Source organism: Sminthopsis crassicaudata, chromosome 1, assembly GCF_048593235.1.
Source record: "Sminthopsis crassicaudata isolate SCR6 chromosome 1, ASM4859323v1, whole genome shotgun sequence".
NCBI lineage: Eukaryota > Metazoa > Chordata > Mammalia > Dasyuromorphia > Dasyuridae > Sminthopsis > Sminthopsis crassicaudata.
Genome location: NC_133617.1, coordinates 175,844,213 through 175,866,460, shown reverse-complemented (window position 1 = coordinate 175,866,460; position 22,248 = coordinate 175,844,213). Strand labels below are relative to the sequence as shown.

The following is a 22,248-nucleotide window of genomic DNA, read 5'->3' as shown; positions in this document are numbered from 1 at the left end:
CTGCAGCGAGAGCCACGCAGGCTCATATTTCCATTCACCTCAAATCTCCTTCGAGCGTTTTAATGCCTTTCCTAGGACCGCTCACACAAATGAATGAGGGAAAGGGGATGTGGCGGGAGGGGGAGGGGGCAGTAAATGAATGGAGCTAATGAAAGGGATTTTTTTTTCCCCTTTCAAATAGCGCGTACTTGCTAGGTAGGATGGGAGGAAAGGGAAAGGAGGCCCGGCGTGTGCTGTAGAAAGTAGGATATGAAGCAAGGCGAGGCCGGCGGCCAGTGGATGCGTTGTGCAAGGTCTCTTCACTGCGTCGGAGTGGCCTGTGGGCTGCTGTCTGTAACTCTATCCAGCCCGGCTTGCTCTGCCTAACAGCTTCGGGGAGGCACCCTGCTTGGCTAGCCGGGGGACAGGACGCTACCGTAGGCGGGAGCAGAGGTTACAATCCCTAGCGCCCGACTCCTCCCGGAGCCGCAGGTCCGGTTAGGCTAACAAGCACGCCATCGCGAGCCTCCCTACATTTATTTGGGGCGGGGCTCGGAGGGAAGAAAGGAGAAAAGGTTGAGAAGGAAAAAGAAATAGAGAGGCAGAACCGGGAGGAAAAAGGAGAAGGAGGTGGAGTTGGGCTCTCGAAGGGAGGAGACGGCAGGCAGAATAAGAAACAAGCGACAAGTCCCGGGGGCGGGTGGGGCGAGGCGGGGTGGGGGTGGGGGTAACTGCTCAGCCCGGAGGCCAATGGTGTGGGGAGCTCGGGAGAGGGCGTTGCAGGAAAGCCCAGGGAGCTGACAGCCAAACTCCCCAACTCCGCCTTCCTCCCCGCGCGAGCGAGCCGGGAGCTGGCCGCCGCCGCCGAGGTCGAAGATGGCAGAAGAATGAAGGGGCATGCGGAGCTGCCGTGACTCCGCCGCTCAGCTACTTGGGACCCCCGCCCTGCCCGGGGGGATCCGCATCCCTCTCCGAGAGCCTCCTGGCGGCTGCTTCGTTTTGGTGGATTTTATTACGCAGACACGGGGATAGCGAGAAGACAGAGGCAGATTCACTCCGTGCTCTGAGAGGCTGCAAGCTTTTTGCTTTGGGGGGCGTCTGCGGGCTGAGGGTGGGTGGGACTCGCCGCCGCGAGGACAGTTGGGCGCGTGTGTGGGAGGGGTGAAGCCGGAGACCTACCCCCTCCCACCCCCAGTCTCGGGCCGCCGAGGTTGGGGAGCTCGGCGGCGGCGGCGAAGGTGGAGAGGGGATGAGCAGGCTATGGAGCTGCCCAGGCGGTGCGCGCGGAGCAGGCTGCCGCGGGGGCCGGTGCCCAGCCTGAGCCGGGGCTCCGCTGGGCAGGGGGGCACGCGCGGCTCTGCAGCCACCAGTAGCGAGGGCGGGAGTCTCTGGCACCGGGTGCAGCAGCGGCGGCGGCGGCGGCCACTGGAAGGACTGTGAGCCACGCACGCATCCCGAAGTGGGCTCCGCTCTCCACATCCCTCGCGTGGCGCATGGTACCCGGGGGAGCCGGCTGCAGCTGCGAGGTCCGCACCCGCGGGCTGTCTATGTGCGTTAGCCCGGAGAGCCCCTCGGCCGCCCAGTCTAGCAGCCATGCTGCCCGGAGTGGGCGTGTTCGGCACCAGCCTCACCGCCCGGGTCATCATCCCCCTCCTGAAGGACGAAGGCTTTGCGGTGAAGGCGCTGTGGGGCCGGACGCAGGAGGAAGCCGAGGAGCTGGCCAAGGAGATGAGCGTCCCCTTCTACACCAGCCGCATCGACGAGGTGCTGCTGCACCAGGATGTGGACCTGGTCTGCATCAACCTGCCTCCTCCCCTCACTAGGCAAATCGCCGTCAAGACCCTGGGTGAGTGAGTGAGGCTTCTGCTCGTGCGCCCTCCCGAATCTTCTAGCCCTTTCTCCACCCGGTCCTCCCCATCTTACCACAGCCTCAGGAGAAACCCAGACTACCATTCTATGTCAGATCTCCCCCTGCCTCCGCACCCACAGGTTCCATCTTCACCCCCGGAGTCCTCCCTCCCCTGGTACTGAGGAGGTCCTTCCCTCTACACGTGTAGTAAGAGGATGTTGGAGGTGTGTGTGGTGAGGTGGGGGGAGCCGGGGCGATACTGACACTGATGCTGATCGCCAAGCTTGGACAGTAAGGAGAAACCGACGCTGAGTGTGTGTGTGTGTGTGTGTGTGTGTGTGTGTGTGTGTGTGTGTGTGTGCGTGTGCGCGCGCGCGCGTATGTCTATGTGTGTGTGCGTGTGTGTTAATGTGGGGGGGGGTGCGTGTGTGTGTGTATGTGTGTGTGTATGTGTGTTAATGGGTGTGTTAATGTGCGTGTGTGTATGTGTTAATGTGGGGTGTGTGTGTTAATGGGGGGGTATGCGTGCGTGTGTGCGTCTATGTGTCTGTGTGCGTGTGTGTGTTAATGTGGGGTGTGTGTGTACGGGTGTGTGTATGTGTTGGCGTGTGCAGTCCCAGAGAAAACCGAGTAAAGGACACCCCACGTGCTAGGCTTTTCTTAGGGGGCTGGAAGTTTTGCTGTGTAACTCCTGCCAATACCTTGTCTAGGTAGTTTTCCCCCCTGGGTTTGTTTGTTCGTCTGGGCTTCCGAGGAGAGGGTTCTGGGATAGTTAGCGCTTGGAATCATTCCAGTGCGAGCCTTTAGGCGGGAGGTGGAAGGAGATAAGGTGTCTTCCCCGGAGCCTTTTTGAGGTTATTCACACGCTGTTGGGTTAGCAAGAAAGGCTTTGGTCCGACCAAATAGATAACTTGGGTGGTGATTAAAACTACAACTTGGAGCTTTTTTTTTTTTACATTCTTTTGGGTCAAGTCCAGAGTCTGGTTTGGGGTTTGTAATAAGTGCTCTAACATTCTATGAAAATGGAAACTGTGGTGTCCTAAGCATCGTTTCTTTGTACCCAGGAAGACAGAAGTCTCCCTGGTTCCTTTTGTAGGTTAGCTGTTGTTTCCTTCCCCCAAAGTCTTTCAAAAGCATTTCTAAAGCTTAGTGTTGAAAGGCTTGATGGTGATCTCTTTATACTTTCTCATCCCAGGCTCCTAGATTAACTTCTCCTTCATATTCCGGAGGAGGGAAAAAACAACTCACTGAGCCCTCCATTGTTAGTTTTCCCGGGAACACTGCTGAAGTGCCATCAAAGGGGTGATATGTTGTTTTTGAATTTTGGGGGTTGGTGGGAAGGAAGAGAACATGATAAAATGTTGGAGGGAGAAATTTTTTAAAAATAAGAAACTAGGAACCATTTATGAAATACTCTCCTTGTAAAGATTAAGTAGTATCAAATTCGAGGAAGAACCGAAGGGAAAAATATTTTTAAAATAATCCTGGGTTTATGGTAGGTAAAAGTTATGTGAGCTATGACTAAATCATAAACTTACAAACAGGTTGGAAAAAGCTTTATTCAGGAAAGAAATCATTTTTACTAGTAGACATGATAGGGGGTTTTGGAATTAGAAAGATGAAAGTTCAGATTTTTTATCACACACTTAATAGTTGAGTCACCCCGAGAAGTCATTTAACTTCTTAGTCTCACATGTAAATGTGACTTTCCTCACATGTAAAATGGATTTATTAATAGTCCTCATCTTACTAGGTTGTTGTGAGGCTCAGGTGAGATAATAGGCAAAGCACTTTGCAAACCTTAAAGTTCTGGATAAATAAATGCTAGATAACTATTGTTATTCTAGAATCATCCTAGAGGTTATAACAGATTGTATTCAGGCAGTATGGAATCCAAGCACTGGGTCACAATTTCTTTTCTTGTATTTTCTACATGTGCTATGGTACAGTATGGTAGAATGAATGACATGAAATTAGCAGGTCTGGGTTCTAGTACTGACTTAGTCTCTAACATTTATTAACTGTGTGGCTTTAGGCTGGTCACTTAAGGTCCCCAAGTTGAACCCTTAAGACAAAAGATGATGTTAGCCCACATCTCACATAGCATTGCTATGAGGAAAGCACTTGAGAGTTGTCTTACTGGGGAGTCAGTTAAATTACTTCTTTGGTTCTTTGCATACCATCATAATAGTCCATATAATTTATCGAGGTAGGAATTCGGTATGAAGTGTAGACAATTTTGGGCCAACAAAACTGGCTTGTGTAGGAGGAAATAAGGCTATACCAGCAGAATTGAATTTCTGATATTAAAAAAAAAAAAAGCATGTATTAAATAGTGACTATGTGCCAGAGACTATATGGTGGATACAAAGACAAAAACAGAACTGTCCCTATTCTCAAGGAACTTTAATTCCAGTGGGGAGAAAATATGTTCACATAAATACATAGAGATCATAATTATCATCCATGGCCTAAGGTGGGGAACGGGCTGATATAAGGGATCCTATCCCTGGGCAGTTGGTAAGGACCAAGCTCAGTTTGGGGGTGGGTATGGGGAGGAGGGTGGAAAGAGGGGAAGGAGATTGAACTCTAAAAAGGGGATGAGAAGGTCCTATAAAGTTAGAGAATACTTGAACCAGAAATTCCCTGGTTCAGTTACTCATTGACTCTGTTTTTTGTCTTAGGACCAGACCAATTAAGTTCTGGGCAGCTCCTTATTAGGGGCCAGGCTACCAGGTGGTGAAAACCACCCAAAGAAGAGTAGAAGGTTTATTATCTTTGTCAGTGGAGAGTATATCCATACCCATGAAATTGTGAATCCTTGAAGTTTTGATATTAATGTTGCCACTTTTTTTTTTTTTTTTTTTTCAAATTGAACTTGTTCTTTTTGTAGTATAAGGAATTGGCTCTCTAAATGCTGACTGGCACTTGATCTTCATCTTACAACCTAGAGACACTTAGATTTGCTCAGGGTAAAGCCTTGTATTCTTTTTTTTTTTTTTTTTTTTTTTTAAATAATAGCTTTATTTTCAAAATATATGCAAATATATGTAAAGATAGTTTTCAACATTCACCCTTGAAAAATCTTGTGTTCCAAATTCTTCTCCCTCCCTTCCCTCCACTCTCTTCCCTAAACAGCAAGTAATCCAATATATGTTAAACATGTGCAATTCTTATACACATTTATCATGCTGTACAAGAAAAATCAGATCAAAAAGGGAAAAAAAAAATGAGAAAATAAAGCAAGCAAACAATAGCAAAAAAGGTGAAAATATTGTGATCCACATTCAATCTCTACAATCCTTTTTCTGGATGCAGATGATCCTCTCTATCCCATGTCCATTGGAATTGACCTGAATCACCCCATTGTTGGAAAGAGCCTATCACAATTGATCATCACATAATCTTGTTGCTGTGTACAATCTACTCTTAATTCTACTCATTTCACTCAGCATCAGTTCCTTTAAGTCTCTCCAGGCCTCTCTGAAATCATCCTGCTGATCATTTCTTATAGAATAATAATATTCCATAACATTCATATACCATAACTTATTCAGCCATTCTCCAACTGATGGGAATCCATTCAGTTTCCAGTTCTTTGCCTCTATAAAAAAGGCTGCTACAAACATTTTTGTACATCTGGGTCCTTTCCCCTTTTTTTATGATCTTTTTGAAGTACAGGCCCAGTAGAGACCTTACTGGATCAAAGGGTATACAGTTTGATACCCCTTTTGTTCTCTGTAATGGTTGGATCAGTTTACAAATTCCACCAACAATGTATTAGTGTCCCAGTTTTCCCCGCATCCCCTCCAACATTTGTCATTATCTTTTCTTGTCCTCTTAGCCAATCTGAGAGGTATGTAATCCTACCTTAGAGTTGTCCCAATTTGCATTTCTCTAATCGTTTTATCCATTAAATTAGATATGGCTTTATTTTCTTCATCTGAAAATTGTCTGGTTTATATCCTTTGACAATTTATCAGTTGAAGAATAAAAGCTTTATATTCTTCAGAGAACTTGAATCTAGGTCTTGTTGATTCTGTGGTCTCAAACCAGTTTCAAAAATGCTTTACATACATTATTATCGAATTTGAGCCTGGCAATCCTTCCTCTCTCTCCTACCCCCTACCCTTCTGCCTCTCTTCCCTCCTTCCCCCTGGAAGAATAACAGGTATGCCCCCAATTTTGTAGATGAACTGCTAGTCATAGGGTCATAGATGAAAAGTTGGAGGGGTCATATAGTTCAATAGTGTCAAACTCAAATAGAAATGAGGGCCAATAATCCCTACATAAGAATCCTTTAGGGCTTCATGTTGACACTTTAAAAATGTAATAATCTACATTTTATTGTGTTTTTAATTAATTTTGTTAAATATTTCCCAATTGTAATCTGACCTAGTGGGATGAGCTGTATTTTTGAACCCTATGATTAAGATCAAGCTCCTAATTTTTATAGAATTATACTTCTAGAATGGGAAGGAAGGCCATCTAGTTTAATCCGTTGATTTTATAGATAAGGACATTTGGGCCTAGGGGGAGGTAGGTTAAGTGACTTGCCTAAAGCCACGGACTGGATTAGAACGGAGTTTAGCATTTGTTAGATCAAAACATACTTCCAGTTAGGAAATTCCACCTGCAAAGTTTGAATCCAGGTTTCCCTAATTCTTAAATCCATCACTCTATTCTGCCTGTGTTTATGACATAATTCTGTTTGATGGCATGGGTACCAAGAATAAACACATATAGGGAGGATGTATTGCAGTGTCAATTTGGGAGTACAGAGCTATCCAGTAATCTGACATCAGCTGATACTTCTAACTTGAGCTGATAATTATGTATCGAGACTCTTGTGTGTGGAGGGGATGGGGTGGGGATGGGTGGGGTTATGTTGCCTTCTGATAAATAAAACTAGCTCTGTTATGCATCAATAGTACTTCTTTTGTCATAAAAAATCCTAAACAAATATGGTGTTTATCTTCTTAAAGAGCCTCTTCAAACCCAAGATTTAGCAGCTGGGTTTACTGTAGCTCAAAGAATAGGCCTATCCCTAATGCTTGTTTGAAGGAGATTGGATTTTTTCATTTTCTTTTCATTTTTCTATTTTCTGGGCCTTTTCTTAAGCCTTGCTTGTCTCATTAGTGCCAATTGGATTAGAATTCAACCTTAATTTTGGTGCTGTTAGTTTTTGCATGTGGGAGAGAGTTATCAGTGCAACTACAGTGAAATGAGATTTTGTAGGGTTTAGGTCTTGTAGAAACTCTGGCAGTCTTTTTTTTTTTCCTCCTTTTTTTTACTTCATCATTGGGAAAACCAGGGAACAAAAACTATTCTTCCAGGAGCACCTGCAGATGTACAATGGTTTTCCTTCTTTGGTTGACTTTAGTCACAATTGGACCTCTAATAAACATAATGCAATAAGTGAATGAAGCAAAAAAGAGATTATATTACAGGAGTTGATCTGGGTTGGGTTGTACTAAGCTTGTTTATATTTAGTGTTGAAATTAAAGTAATATGGATTGCTCTTTTTTATATGAAGATGTCAGGGCTGACACTATCAATTGTTTACCTAGTAGGGCAGACTGACTCATGCTTAATTTTTTTTTTTTTAAACATCATAAGCACAATGATCCCTGGAGGTGGAATTATATAGCTTGACTACATAGCTATCATTAACTACTACTGTTACTGCTATTGCTGCTATTATTACTACTGCCACTACTTCCATGTCTCCTCCCTCTCTTTATGGGGTCCTCTCTAGAAAGAAGGACAAACAACAATGACATTTATATGGCACTTTTAAGATTTCCAAAGTCTTTTGATCACATAGGAATCAGAGCTTTGATCAGTTTCATTATAATTATACTTTCACTAACTGAGCTAATAAGGTAGTGTAACTAATATTTAACACTTTCCTAACACTTAGTGATTTTTTTTCCTTGTAAAGAGAATTCCAATCTTTCCAAGTTGAGTATTTATAATATAGGCATCTTTCATAGAACAAATTATTGATAGAATGTGGAAATCTATATACATATACTATGGTCCTTTCTGATTTCTTGCTCAATAGACATCCATTACTGAATAATTAAGATTTTGTGTTTATATGCAGGTAAGCTTTGTTTCACTTTGTAAATTATTCCTACCCAGAGCTGCATTGGTAAGCTTGTTCCATGAAGTCATGAGAACTGCTCTCATTAGAATATGAGAATCTCTCTGGGCTGCAGGAGGACTGTTTGTTGTTGGTAAATTGTTTCCTCTGGAATAAATCATCGTACATTGGACTTTATTTTCTATATCTTCTTCAAAGCTGAGGTGATGATTCCTCCACCTTTTACAAATGACTAATAAAAAATATCTGCTCTTTGAATATCATCCTAGAAAATTTTTTGTAACTATAGCACTATCATTTTATGGGAAAAACCTGTCTCTGGAGCTAGCTATCAGTTCTAAAGTGAATTAATGAAAAAAGCATTTATTAATCACTATTTTGAATACCATGCTAAGTATTGTGGATACAAACACAAAAGTTAAATGGTATTTGCCCCAAGAAGCTTATATTGTAGAAGAAATCATAGATCCAGAGTAGTCAGAGTAGGTGTTTTGGCTTGAAAAATCATCCAAGAAGTCCATGTTATGCAAGGGAAGTAGAAAAAGTGCCAGGTGGTAAACAAGAAGGTAGGTATCTGGGTATAAAGTGAAATGTGGCTGAGACCATAGAACAGAGTGAGCCATGTGAGACACTCATAATCAAGGTAGCATTTGCCCTAGGAGTTCTAAGTTGAAAATATCAGTCAGCCAAAAAAACATTTATTAAGCACATAGGATATGCTAGGCAGTTAAATAGCACTGTGGGCATTGGGCCTGGAGTCAGTGCTCTACTATCTGGCCTCCCACATTTACTAGATGTGTGATCCTAAGCAAGGGGCAAATCACTTAATCTGTCTCATTTCCCTCATCTGTAAAATGGGGACGATAACAACACTTACCCCTCAAGGTTGTTGTGAGAATCAAAAGAGAAAACAATTGTAAAATGTTTTTAGCACAATGCCTGACACACAGTAAGCATTATATCAACAGAAAATAGACGCTCATAAAATATAGAGAGTGGACTCTCCCTCAGACCATTCACCATGGCACAGCCATGTAGTTAACTTCTCAGTAAAGGTTGCTGAATACATTAATAACTTGGAGACATTTAGCCCTTTGCCAGGAAGAGGTTTTTTCAGAAACAAAAAATAGAATTTAGGACTCCCCTATTTCAAGTTTTTTAGCTTTTGCTCCTGGGAAGCTGACAATGCTACTTCCCTATCTTTATTTTAGGTTGTAAGCTGTCATTGGAACCATGTCAAAATAATTATTGCCCTGTAGTAAAGAGTGACAATTTTTGTTTTAATGAGCTTCTTTTTTCCTTAACAAAAGATCATAAACTCAATCCATAGGTCTTTTTTAAACCTGCCAGATTATGGTCACCAAAAGGCTCCTTGGATGTTAATTAAGATTTTAGGGCTTCACCTAAGCTTTGATCTTGTTGCATATTGAGACTGAGTCAGCTTTTGTCCTAACTTGTTTGAGTTTACTTAGCTGGGAATTTCAAACTCCTGGTTCTTCCTCCTGTACTGTCAACAGTTGCTTGAAGTTAGAAGGTTACTGCTTTAAAGATCTTAGATTCCCAGAGGCTGGAACAGATGAGGAAATAGATTGGCTTCAATCTACTGGCCATCATTGTCAATTGTTGAGTTGTCCTTCTCGCATGGTACACTGATATTTGCTTTTCCATGCCTCTTTTAAGATCCCTTGTGGCCTCCTCCCTACCTTCTGTAAATAAATTGCTTGAAAACATTAGTGGATACTAGTACAATTCAGGTACATGAAAATTGTAGAGAGTATGAGAAGTCCCTGGATATTACATAAACAAAAGAAGTTTTGACAATTATTTCTAAGAATAATTATATAATGTTATCCTCATTGTATAAAACCGAAATTTTGTTAATTTGAGCTATTGCCAAAGTGAAGATTTCTGACTTTGAAAAAAAAAAAGACAATTATACAGAAATTTAAACAGAGAGGCTAGAGGCCTTTGAATTCCTCAAAACAAAAGGGGGGAAACCCCCAAGGGAGTGGAGACTAGATGTATTCTGTGATTCTCACCAAGAAAGAATGAATAGGTGATCAAATAGATGTTTTGACTTAGATTATCATATGACAGTAGAAATTTTTTTTTTGAATGGTAGGCACCAATGAACTAAGGAAACATAACATAATTTAGCCTCTCCATTATATAAACCCATATTTAAACCTATGTGCAGAAAGCTATGAAACTCAGAAAACTTAGCTCATGGTCTCTGCCTTTAATTATAATATACTACTAATTATATTCTGCATATGATAACTATATTATATATAGTATATGTGGTATAGTATTTATTATAGATACTAATATTGCATAAATAAAATTGCTAATTATATAATATTATATACTATTATGATGCTATTTAATATACTATTATAATACTATGCTATACTATAATACTGTTGTTCTATAATAGAATGTATTATTAAATATGTTAGTAGACAGACTCAAATGAAATAATTCTGCCTAGCAAGATGACCAGCTAAATAACATTTAAAAATATTTTCTTGAGGATATTTATGTTTTCTGAGCTTTCTCCTCCAAATTTACAGAAATATGGTTCAAAGTGTCTTTTTTTTTTTTAAATAGAAGTATCTATTTTTCTTCCTTTTTTTTTTTTTTTTTGTAAGACAGAGTTGAGTGACTTGTCCAGGGTCACACAGCTAATAAGTGTTAACTGTCTGATAGCAGATTTGAACTTAAATCCTCCTGATTTCAGGACCAGTGTTATCCACTGTGCCATCTAGCTGCTCCTAAAGTTGGTGTTTTTTAAAGATCTTAGCCTGTCTTTATATTTTATACTTGAGGTTTTTGAAGGAATCAGAGTGTGGTAATGAATGTAGAAAAGAAACTTGGACTGAAGTGGAAAGTAAATGATACCTAAAGAAAATCCTAAAAAGTCCAAGCTTACCTTTATTTCTTTGCAGAAAAGCAGTTTTATTTCTACTTCTTATTGCTATAATTGACTATCTTTAGCTTTTAGCTTATATATTCCTTAGCTTTATTCAAAACAATTGAAGTCTAAGAAGCATGAAGACTCTTTTAGTATTGGTCAAAGAAATAGGAACGCTTACATGGTGTGGAGAGTTATACTAGGACTTGGAGCAAATTGAGCATCAAGTGATCTATACTGACTTGCTCGTTCTCTCCAGGCTTCAGTTTCTTCATCTGTTAAATGAAGGTGGTAGAGAGGACTCATGAAGACCCATGGCTGGGAAGTGTGGGGAGGAAGATGGTTTAAGTTAAGGAGGGATTTCTTTTTTGGTTGAAAATTTTAATTTCCAAAACATATGCAAGGATAATTTTTCAACATTGACCCTTGAAAAACCCTGTGTTCCCCTTTTCTTCCTCTTCCCTTCCCTCCTTCCCATAGATAGCATGTAATCCAATATATGTTAAGCATAGTAAAAATATATGTTAAATACAATATAGGTATACATATTTATAGTTATCTTGCTCACAAGAAAAATCAGATAAAAAAGTAAAAATAATGAGAAAGAAAATAAAATTCAAGTAAACCACAACAAAAAGAGAGAAAATACTATGTTGTGATCTACCCACAATCCTTTCTATGGGTGTAGATGGCTCTCTCCATCATAGAAAGATTTAATTTATGAAGTAATGAATTCTGTCATTGAAAGTATATAAGCAGAAAGATTGCATGCCTCCTTATCCGGGACACAGTAGATGGAATAACTGAATTGGGTGAAAGATTGAATTAGATGAAAATTTCCTACCCCTATCTCTCTTACTGGTAGATGAAAGATTCAGCATGGGTTGGGTCAGTGATTCAAAAAAAAAATTTTTTTTTTCTCTTTAAATTTAAGGCAGCACAATTTTATTATTATTCCTTGCCATTCCAGGATCGTGGCACACTATGGAAGAGGAAGGAGATTCTTTTGATTTGAGAATGTGTATTCAATTGCTAAATTTGGGTTTCATACCATCCTTGGGAAATGACATGAATGCATATGTGGTTCCAAATATAAGATCCATACAATTCAGGACATATCAGCTGATACATACCCTTTTGAGAATTATTGGGTTAAACCCAGTGGCAGCTTGCTTGTGTCTATACATATTGCCATAAAGCAACAATAGTAAAATGTTCATATTGAAGAGGTAGATCTTTGTTTTCATGGGAAGGTTAGAGTCCAGAAAAATACTTTGCAGTTTCTTGTCCCCACTCTTCTTTTCAAACCTAGAATAAGTTTGTTGTTCAATTTATAGCCTGTCCCAGATTGGACAAGCTCTCTAGATAAATCTCTCCAAATATAAGTTGAGATCTTTATCATCTCATAACTCACTAGAAGATGTAAAGAATATAATAGCCTATTGTGGTTCTTGTTTGTGGATTGTAAAAAATGATTTCACTCAGTAGAATTGCTGTCTGTCTTCTTTTGTTAGTGTCTTCCATCTGGATAAAATTGAAAATCTTTAAGGATTCCTTAGAACAGAAGTGTCAAATTTATAACCTTGGCTGCATGATCTGATTGGGAAATATTTAATGAAATAAAAATACAGTGCAACATAGACAATGTTAGTTCATGTTTTTTTCAATCAATGTATAGCTGGTAGGGTTCCCTTTCTACTTGTTTTGACATTGCTGCCTTAGAAGATATAACAAAAAAAGTAAACCGATTCAATAGTCCTCTCATAATAAACATTAATTTAGGCATAAAACAGGAAGGTGTATGTTTGCCAAAGGTACTGCCTGCGCAGCTGTGATGGAGGAGATCCAAAATAGTCTGAGTTATTTATCTGATCATCCATCTTTTTATCTTTCCATCTTTCCCTACACCTCACTCTAAATCTATTTTTCATTCTTATTATCTCTATCCTAGCAGACATCAAGTTCCAAATTGTTGTTTGTGGCCATTGTAAAGGTGAGATTGGACCTTTTGAAAATTTGCTGCAGTTATTTTAAACAGAACTATTCATTCTTTTTTGTGCTTTTCTTTTTAGAAATTTTATTGATATCTTTTATATTAAAATCATTTTGTTTTCCAAATGCATAATATCCCAAATGTCTTCATTAAGACTTTTGGAACAGCCTTTATATTCTTCCCCTTTTATCTTCACAGATTCCCTTCCTTGTAACAAAGAATAAAAATTAAGAGGGAAAGAAAAAAGTTCAGCAAATCTGATCAAAATATCAAATAAACTTGATAATTTATACAATTTTTCATACATAGTCAGCCTCCCATTTTTGGAAACAGGTGCATTTTTAAGACCGTTTGTAGATCAAATTTGTTTGTTATTATTGTAGAACTTTGAGTTTATTATTATTTTTTGTTGTTGCTGCTATTCTTTCCATTTCCATTGTTATAGTCACTGTATAAATTATTTTCCTGTTAGCCCTCTCCCCAGTATTTAGTACAGTGCCTGGCATATAGTAAATGCTTAATAAATGTTTGAAGGTTTCTGCTTACTCCAAGTTGTATTGGTTCATATAACTTTAACCATGTTTCTCTGTAGTCATCGTGGTCATTATTTGTTATAGCAGAGTCATATTCCATAACTTGTTTTGTCATTTCCCAATCAATGGGCACCTACTTTGCTTCCAGTTCTTAGTTACTATTAAAAAAAATGCTGCTATAAATATATTGATATAGCATTATTCATTTAGAAATATCGACTTTCTTCTTGACATTCTGTCAAATGAGGGTTAAGGAATAGGTGATCCCTAAGGTAAAGACTTTACTGCTTCCTCTCTGATTTTAAATGTAGAACTATATAGCTGTATACACATTGTTTTGATTGCAAATCTTGGAGGAAAGTCAAGATCAGAATTTGTCTGGATGAACGTTAATTGCATATGCACGCCAGGTGCTGAGACACTTGAAAGCTATGTGTGAGTCTGGAAAGGAGAATTGCAGTTTTAGTCAGCTATTCATAGAAAATTGTCTTGGTAATATCAAAGACAAGGTATGGCTCCTACAGGAAATAGGGCTTCTGGAAATTTTTAAGGATCATTTCTTCTAGAAGAAGGAGGTATATGAATGTGGGTATGCATATATATGTGTACACATCTACATATATATGCATATATATTATATGAAAATATATTTTCCCATGATGATAATATGTTCGTATAAGAAGATTGTCAATAACCTATGGGTAGTACTGATAAATCCATTATTCTGACCAATCCAGCTACTCATCTTTGAAACTTGTGGCCTTTCCGTCAAGGTGTTTGGACAAATCAGGGATATCTTATGTGGTTTGGATTTTTCTGGGTTATATTATAAATCAAAATATGCTGTTGGCCTTCTGAAAAGGGGGAAAAAAAACTTAACAAAAGCTTAACAGAATAGAGTAGTATAAGATAGTCTTTATAAAATATTTGGTTATCTGATTAACCCCCCAGTGCAGTTTTGTTAGCTCCTGGCAATCTGCTGATCTTTTGCTTCCATTAATCTAGTTTCTACATGCTGTCATGTGGTGATCCTATAGAGCTATCAGGACCTTAGTCTTTTGATTTGTGAGATAATTAGTGTTAGCTTTTGTCCCTGCATTTCCCAGTTTGGTTTGGTATTGTGGTACCTGTCACTCATAATAAAACTTTTCCTGGATTTTCCAAATCTCTCTTTGTCCTCTGCTCCCTGTGTGTGTGTGTGTGTGTGTGTGTGTGTGTGTGTGTGTGTGTGTGTATGTGTGTGTAGAACTGGGACTTAGCATTCAAAAATCTTGTTAAATCTCCTTGGAGAAATCTTATATACTTAATTTTTAGAGTTCATAAAGAGGAAGACACACACTTTGAAGGTAGCTCTCTTAGTGAAGACCCTGAGAAACTTATTAACCAAGAGAACCAGCCTGTTGAGTCAGATACTTAATTAAATGATTAGAGACTGACATTTATAAACAAATTAATATTGAGCCCCAATAAGTGATTCAGTTCTCAATGAGTTGGTTTTTAGCTTTTGAAGAGTAACTATGATGGTCTTACTCCTCATCCTTGACCATTTTCTTAGCCAGACATGGGTGTTAGTACCATTGTACATTTCCATAACGCTTTATTGTTTACACAGTACTGAGATGTTGATTCTGATTGTGACCTTGTTAAATAGGAAGAACAAGTATTCCAGTTTTTATAGATGAGAAAACTGAAGCTCTGAAAGATTAAGATTTGCTTAAGGTCACAGGCAAGTGGCTGAGTGATGACTTTGCATTTTGAATAAAAGTACCATCACTGTTTTATGGCTTTTCATTTATTCAACAAAATCTACTGAGCTATTATTGTAGACATAGTGCTGTGCCAGGTACTATGGGGAATACAAAGAAATAATAATACAGTTTCTGCCCTTAAGGAATTTATAACAATACAATTTTATTAAACCTTAAAAAAATATATTTATTTAGGGCTGGTCCTAAATAAGGACCTGTTTATTAAGAACCTGTTGGGTACAGAACACTATGGGGAGAACTGAAGATGTGTTTAGTTAAGACCTGGCCTTCAACTATATGGGAGTTATAGTATAATTGGGGGATAAGACAGACACAAAGATAAGCCAATACAGTGGTGATATGAATAGAGAGCTGGAGACATCTTCCTGAATTTAAATTTGGCCTTAGGCACTTATTAGCTGGATGACCTTGAGCAAGTCCCTTACTCTATTTTATCCTCTGTAAAGTGAGCTGGGAAACAAAACGGCAAATTATTTCAGTATCTTCTCCACGAAAACTTCAAATGGGGTCGTGAAGAGCTAGCTAACACTGGAATGATCAAACAACAACAAAATTAGAAAGTTGTAAAACTAACTTCATTGGGGAATGAAGTGTTGAGATGAGTGAAGGTTGTCACTAGGGAAAGCATCACTCCTCCCCTGGCTCTGTTGATGACCCTTTGGACTTCTCTATCAACCTTAGATACTGCAGCTCTCTCCTCCCATTGGCAAATTCCTGGAAAGTCCATTTTGAGGAATTGTCCAAACCAGCTTTTTTACTCCTTTTCTAGTTCTGTTGCTGATTGTCCAGATTTTGGTGCCTTCTCTTCTCCCTCCTGTTTTTTAGCTTTTCTGTTTTTTTCTCCCCCTTAGAATGTTAGCATTTTGAGAACTGGATTGGCTTTGTTTTTGCTTGTACCACCAGTGCTTAATCCAGCACTTGTTTATAAGTTGACTTGATATCTTGGAAGAGTTGATTTTTGATTCAGTCTTTAGTGGATGAGTAAAATTTGTGGGCAGCTAGATGACACAGTAGATAAAGTACTGGGCCTGAAGTTAGGAAGGAAGATTCATTTTTCTGAGTTCAGTTCTGGTCTCACTTTCTAGCTGTGTTTCCCTTAGGCAAGTCACTTAATCCCGTTTGTTTCTTTTTCCTCATCTGTAAAAATGAGCTGAAGAAGAAACTAGTAAATCACTCCAATAAAACCCGATAAAGAGTAGGACACGGCTGAAGTGACTGAAAATAGCAACAAGAAATTCCACATGTAAAGGAAGAGAAAGATATTATTTCAGGCACAAAATATAGGCATGGAAATAGGAAGATATACTATAATTTGGGGAGCAGGGAGTTGTCTATGTTACCTGAAGAATAGCATGAATAAGAATAACAATGTGCAAAGCTAAAAAAGTTTGCATGGCACTATATTGTTCAGGGACTTGAATATTCAAATCTAGCAAACTTCATTTGGCAGGCCAAGGGGATCTACTGAAGATTTTTGAGTAAATGCATGAGATGACCAGATTGATTCATAAGGAGAATTTTTCTGGAAGCAGTATACGGATGGACTGGAGATAGGAGAAAACAGCAGCAGAGAAATCTCTGAGACATATAGTCCAAGTAGATGATAATGAGGGCTTTTACCAAGGCTGTGACAGTGAGAATAGAGAAGAGGGGATGAAAGCAGAAGGTATTGAGGAGGTAAAAATCAACAGGGTTGGTAACTGATTACATATGAGAAATGAGGAGTATTCTTGCAGACCTGATGAACAATTGTGGACTAGGTGGCACTCCAAATTGGTGGATTCCCAATTACCTAAATGAATGGACCCAAAGAATAGTAGCCATGTCAACCTGAGAATGAATTTCTGGTGGAGTGTCCCAGAGACCTGTATTTTATTCTTTTGTTTGAATGAATAAATTAATGAATGAATGAGAAAACAAATATATATTAGATGATTTTGTTGAATGTGCCAAACACTGTGTTAAGTTCTGGGGACTGAAATATTTTTTATCATTGACTTGGATAGATGTAGATAGCATGCTTGTCAAATTTTCAGCTGACACCAAACAATGAGGGAAACTTAAGAAGGGTTCAATCTCTATGTTCTCAAACTAAGGTCCTTTCAATTTCTAATATTCTGTGATTACTACAGTTTTAGAGATAGTCCAGATACCTACCCTGGCAATTTTTTAGTATGTTTTTTTCAACACCCAATGGAACCTTAAATAGCAATTGTTCCTCATATAATCAGAAATGCCAGCATTCATGGAATTGAAACTGAGCAAGGAATCAAAGATGGGATTAGACTTAATGTACTCTCACCTTCTTTCTTCTTGATTTATTTCTTGGAGATCAAACAATTTTTATAAAAGTGATTTTATTGATTTTCTTAGGTACTTGAGTGATTCAGTAGGTAGAGCATTGGGCTTGGAGTCACAAAGACCTGAGTTCAAATCCAACCTTAAATATTTACTAAGTGGGTGAACTTGGGCAATTCACTCATTCTCTGTTTACTTCAGTTTCCTCAGCTATAAAATGAATATAATGAGAGTATCTAACTTCCAGGATCAAATGGAATATTATTGACAAAGTGCTTATAGCACACTGCCTTGCACATAAGTATTTATTTTCTCCCTTCTTCCCCACCTATGTAATATAAGCACAAAAACGTGGAAGGCATACTTTCTACATTGAATAGGTGGAAGAACTGATGCTTAACAAAATGACATGCTTTATGTTCCACAAACAAAGAGTCCAGTACAATGGGATGCTCTGAACTGGTCAGTTAGCATTTCTTAAAGATGACATCAGAAACTGGAAAACCAGAGCTGTCACTGATATACTATAATTAGCAGAATTCAAATATACTCCCTCTGCATTTTTATATTTTAAGATGAAACACAAAACTAAGTAAAGAACTTCTTATTTTTTAATAGACTTTTTCAAGTTCAAGATACCAAAAAAAAAAAAAAAAAAAAAAAAAAAACTGGTGCCAAGAAGTTTCATTCTCATCTTTCACTACAATTATTTATCTCCATCTCTTGTATCTCAAGTGAAGATAACAAAAGATTTAGGGAGGAGAGGAAATCAGCTTGTGAAAAGGTTGGAAAGCATCTCAATGAGAAAAGCTTAAAAGAGAAGCAAGAATGTTACCACTGCAAGAAAAGTTAAAGGAAAAATGACTTCTTTATGGTGGACTCAGTCATCTAATCTGGGGGAGAAAGGAAATAATTAATTAGGGGAAGGTATGCAATCTGAGAAAGGAATGATCTAAATATTACTCTGTTAATGATTTTGTATGAATTTGGATGGATTGGATTGGCTGTCATTTGGCTTTTTCTAGTACAAGAACCACTGTTGGAATGCAATTGTAAACAATTGTAAAAGAAGATAAAAGTTCTCCATCAAGGAAGATATATCTAGAGAGAGAGAGAATCTTGATGTTTTTCAGTAACCTCATCATTGTTGTTCATTTGTTTTTCAGTTCTGGTCAACTCTTTGTGACCCCAATTGAGATTTGCCATTTCCTTCTCCAATTCATTTTACAATTGAGGAAACTGAGGCAAACAAGGTTAAGTGACTTCTTAGCCTCATGTGGCCAGTTGTTGTCTGAGACCAGATTTGAACTCAAGAAGTTGAGAATTCATGATTTATAAATGAACTAAAGAAATGATGTCTTTTCCTTTAACTCCAGTATCTTTGCCAAGAAAACCTCAACATGGGATCATTGACACAATTAAAAAATAAGTGAACACAACCTTATCATTAGGAGGTGACAGCTAATGGAATTCTAATAATAGATGGGACTGAACAATGCAACACATTGAGTAGCTTATATAAAGCTTTGAAGCTTTACATTGTGAAAAAGGTTACTATTAGGAAAGGGACATATTGGAAGGCCTCTGAACTAGAATAAATGGTCAGTTTCAGTGATGGAGAGGTTACCGGGGCCCATATTTTATCTTATTTCCAATCTTTGTACTGTCTTTGTTTTTAAGACTTAAAATCTGAGACTGTTTTTCATCTTTCTTTGTATCTCCAGTGCTTAGCACAGTTTTCTGGAACATTGAAGGTACTTAATAAATGCCTGTTGACTTGACTTGTATAAAATTAAAAAATAGTTGATACAGTATTGACTTGGTGCAAATGAAATTGTTTATTCAATTGGCTTCCATACTGTTTGAAAGTGGGAGATTGAACTATTTTTCTTTTTAGTTAAAATTAAGGTAATGTATTTCATTTTTGGGTCACTGTAAGAATGCTTCATATATTACCTTTTGACATTCAGTGTGAGAAAACAATGAAAACACTAGCAAGTATACCAGTTAGCCAGTACTGACTAGGCAATCCATAAATGAATCAATCAATCAATCAACTAGTGTTTCTTTTTTTCTTAATTTATTTTTTATTGAACTAAATAAAAAATAAGAAAAAACAGAATAGAAAAAAAAGCACAGAAAATATAAAATAAACAAAACAAAACATTGTCATGTGCCCAGCAGAGCATCAGGGAGGATTCAAAATATATAAAAATAAATTTTCATTTCAAGAAAACATAGATGATAACAGAATAAATTATATTTATAACAATATTTCTTTTTAAAATAGCTTTTATATACAAAACATATGCATGGGTAATTTTTTTCAACATTGACCCTTGCAAAAAACTTCTATTTCAACTTTTCCCCTCTTTCCCCTTACCCCATCCCTTAGATAAGATAGCAGATAGTCCAATACATGTTAAATATGTTAAAGTATATGTTAAATACAATATATGTATACATATTTATAAGGTATAACAACTTTTCTTAAGTGCCTAATGTGTGCCAGGCACCATGATAAGTGTAGATGATACAAATACAATAAATAAAATAATCCCACCTCCAAAGGAGATTATATTCCAGTGGGAGGGGGAAAAAAAGAAGGATGTTTATATGTAGAATATAAGTACATGAAAAATTTTTAAAAATGCAAAGCAGTTAATACAGGGTAGTTTGTAAAGGAGTACACTCTAAATTGAAGGAAGGGATCAGGAAAGTGTTCATTGAGAAGGTAGTGCCTCACTTGCATCATGAAGGAAGAGAGGATTTATGTGAGGTGGAAGTAAGGAGAGAGTGCGTTCCAGGCATAATGGAAAACAAATACAAAAATATGGAAATGGGACATGGAGTTTTGTATGTGAGAAACAGAGAGGACAAGTTTGTTTAAAATTGCATAGTTCAGGAAGGAAAGGAACATCTAATGATATGTTGGAGCCATATTATAAAGGACATGGAAAGCCAAACCAAAGAGCTAGATGAAACAAATCATTCTTTTCTCATCCAAATTATTCTTCTTTGATTATTTATCTTCCAGATTTTTGCCAGATATTGAAATTATATCTCCGTAGCTGTTGGCTTCTTAGAGCCATATTATTTTTGGTAGACATAAGATCTCTTATTTATTTTTCTTTTTCCGCTTTCCCTTTTTTCCCCTTTCTCTCTTTATGTTAAAATGAAAAAAAAAAAAAACAATAAGATTTTAATAATTAGAGATGTTCTAGAATTATAATTTCTTATGAATTCTCTAGCCATCATTCCTACCACATTAGATGTATGACCATGGGCAAGATAAGCCTTAGTTTTCTTAACCTGTAAAAAAAAAAATAGAGGTGGCTGGATGACATAGTGGGTAGAGTACTGGACCTGGAGTCAGGACAACTTATCTTCCTTACAGAGTTCAATGATGGCCTTAGACACTTAGCTGTGTGACCTTGGGCAAGTCACTTAATCCTGTTTGCCTCAGTTTTCCTCATCTGTAAAATGAACTGGAGAAGGAAATAGGAAACCATTTCAGTATGGCTGCCAAGAAGATGCCAAAATGTGTTCCTAAAAATTGGACATGTTTGAGAAAATAACAAAAAATGGAAATAATCCCTGCATCCCTTCACTGGGACATTATTAGAACTATATACATGTGAGTGAAGGTGATGATAATAATTTTAGCTCCAACTTCAATCAACTCTTGTGATTTACTTAATAGAATTTCCTAGATGATTTGGGGTCTAATAAAATCAAACTTACTATAGGGTTAGCCTTAGGGATTGCTGCTGTTAATGGTGAGTGAAGTAGTATGTATGTGCATAGGACTGTACCCACACATACTAAGTATGTCTTAGTATGTTCTTAACTCACTTCCAAAACCAATGAAAAATTATTCATTGTATTTTATTACCCACAATTCTTATTCCATCTATTAGCATGCATAATCAAGAATGGGTTGGATAAAAATGTCATTACCCTTGTCTAACATTCTCTTCAATCTCCCTCCCCCAAACTCCCCCACAGTTGAATAAATATATCAGAGGGGGAAGAAAAAAGAACCAGACAAAAAATGCATTCTGGGCAGAAATGTCTGTGCCACGTGCAGCCTCCTCAGTGCACGTGGCTGTGTTTGCCTGAGACTCACAGAGCTACACCCCCAACCCCCTCACTCTGGCCCCCCAACCCCCAGTAAAGCCCATATGGGAGATTTGTTTATACCCATGATGCATTTCTCTTAAAATCCTGGGGCCCAGGTTTACAGCTATTTGGATATGTAGTTCTCTCTGATTTAATGTGCACAGCTGTTCACATCAAGGGCACCAAGGCAGGCTGTCTTTCTCCCTCTTAGCTCACGTGCACTATACGGTTTTGTCTCAGTGGTTCTAAACAGTCTTTTCATGCTTACATAAATTGGCTTACAGCTTGCATGCAGTGTGTTGCTTTCCCCAGGCTGCATTTATAGAATTAGTTCTGTCCAGAATGTGGATTCTTATTCTGTGATGAGAGATTTACTAAGGACAGTTGACATCTGTTTATTCTTTTCCATCTTCTTATTTCCTCCCCCCACCCCCAATCCTCTTACCATCAGGTATGCTGGCTTTATACAGTCCTAGGAACTATGCAGATATATATCCCCAAGTGGAATTTGACTATTAATGTATTTATTCATTTTCAAGTTTCCTTTTTCAGCATTTATTCATTTCATTCATTTATTCAACAAATATTTATTGAATACCTACTGTGTGCAAGGCACTGTGAGAGGATACAAATAGAAATTGAATCTGGTCCAACCATAAAAATGGTTCTTAAGGCTGTACTA

General features: G+C 38.2%; 1 protein-coding gene across 1 annotated transcript in view; it reads left to right on the top strand.

Moving 5' to 3' along the window:
* Window positions 1-743: 743 nt before the first annotated feature.
* The window catches only part of GFOD1 (Gfo/Idh/MocA-like oxidoreductase domain containing 1), a 141,812-nt gene continuing 120,307 nt past the window's right edge, over window positions 744-22,248 (top strand). The window contains exon 1 of the mRNA XM_074271943.1: window positions 744-1,825. Coding sequence (XP_074128044.1) covers window positions 1,573-1,825 — 253 coding nt within the window. The 5' untranslated portion in view covers window positions 744-1,572. The remainder of the gene's footprint in view (window positions 1,826-22,248) is intronic.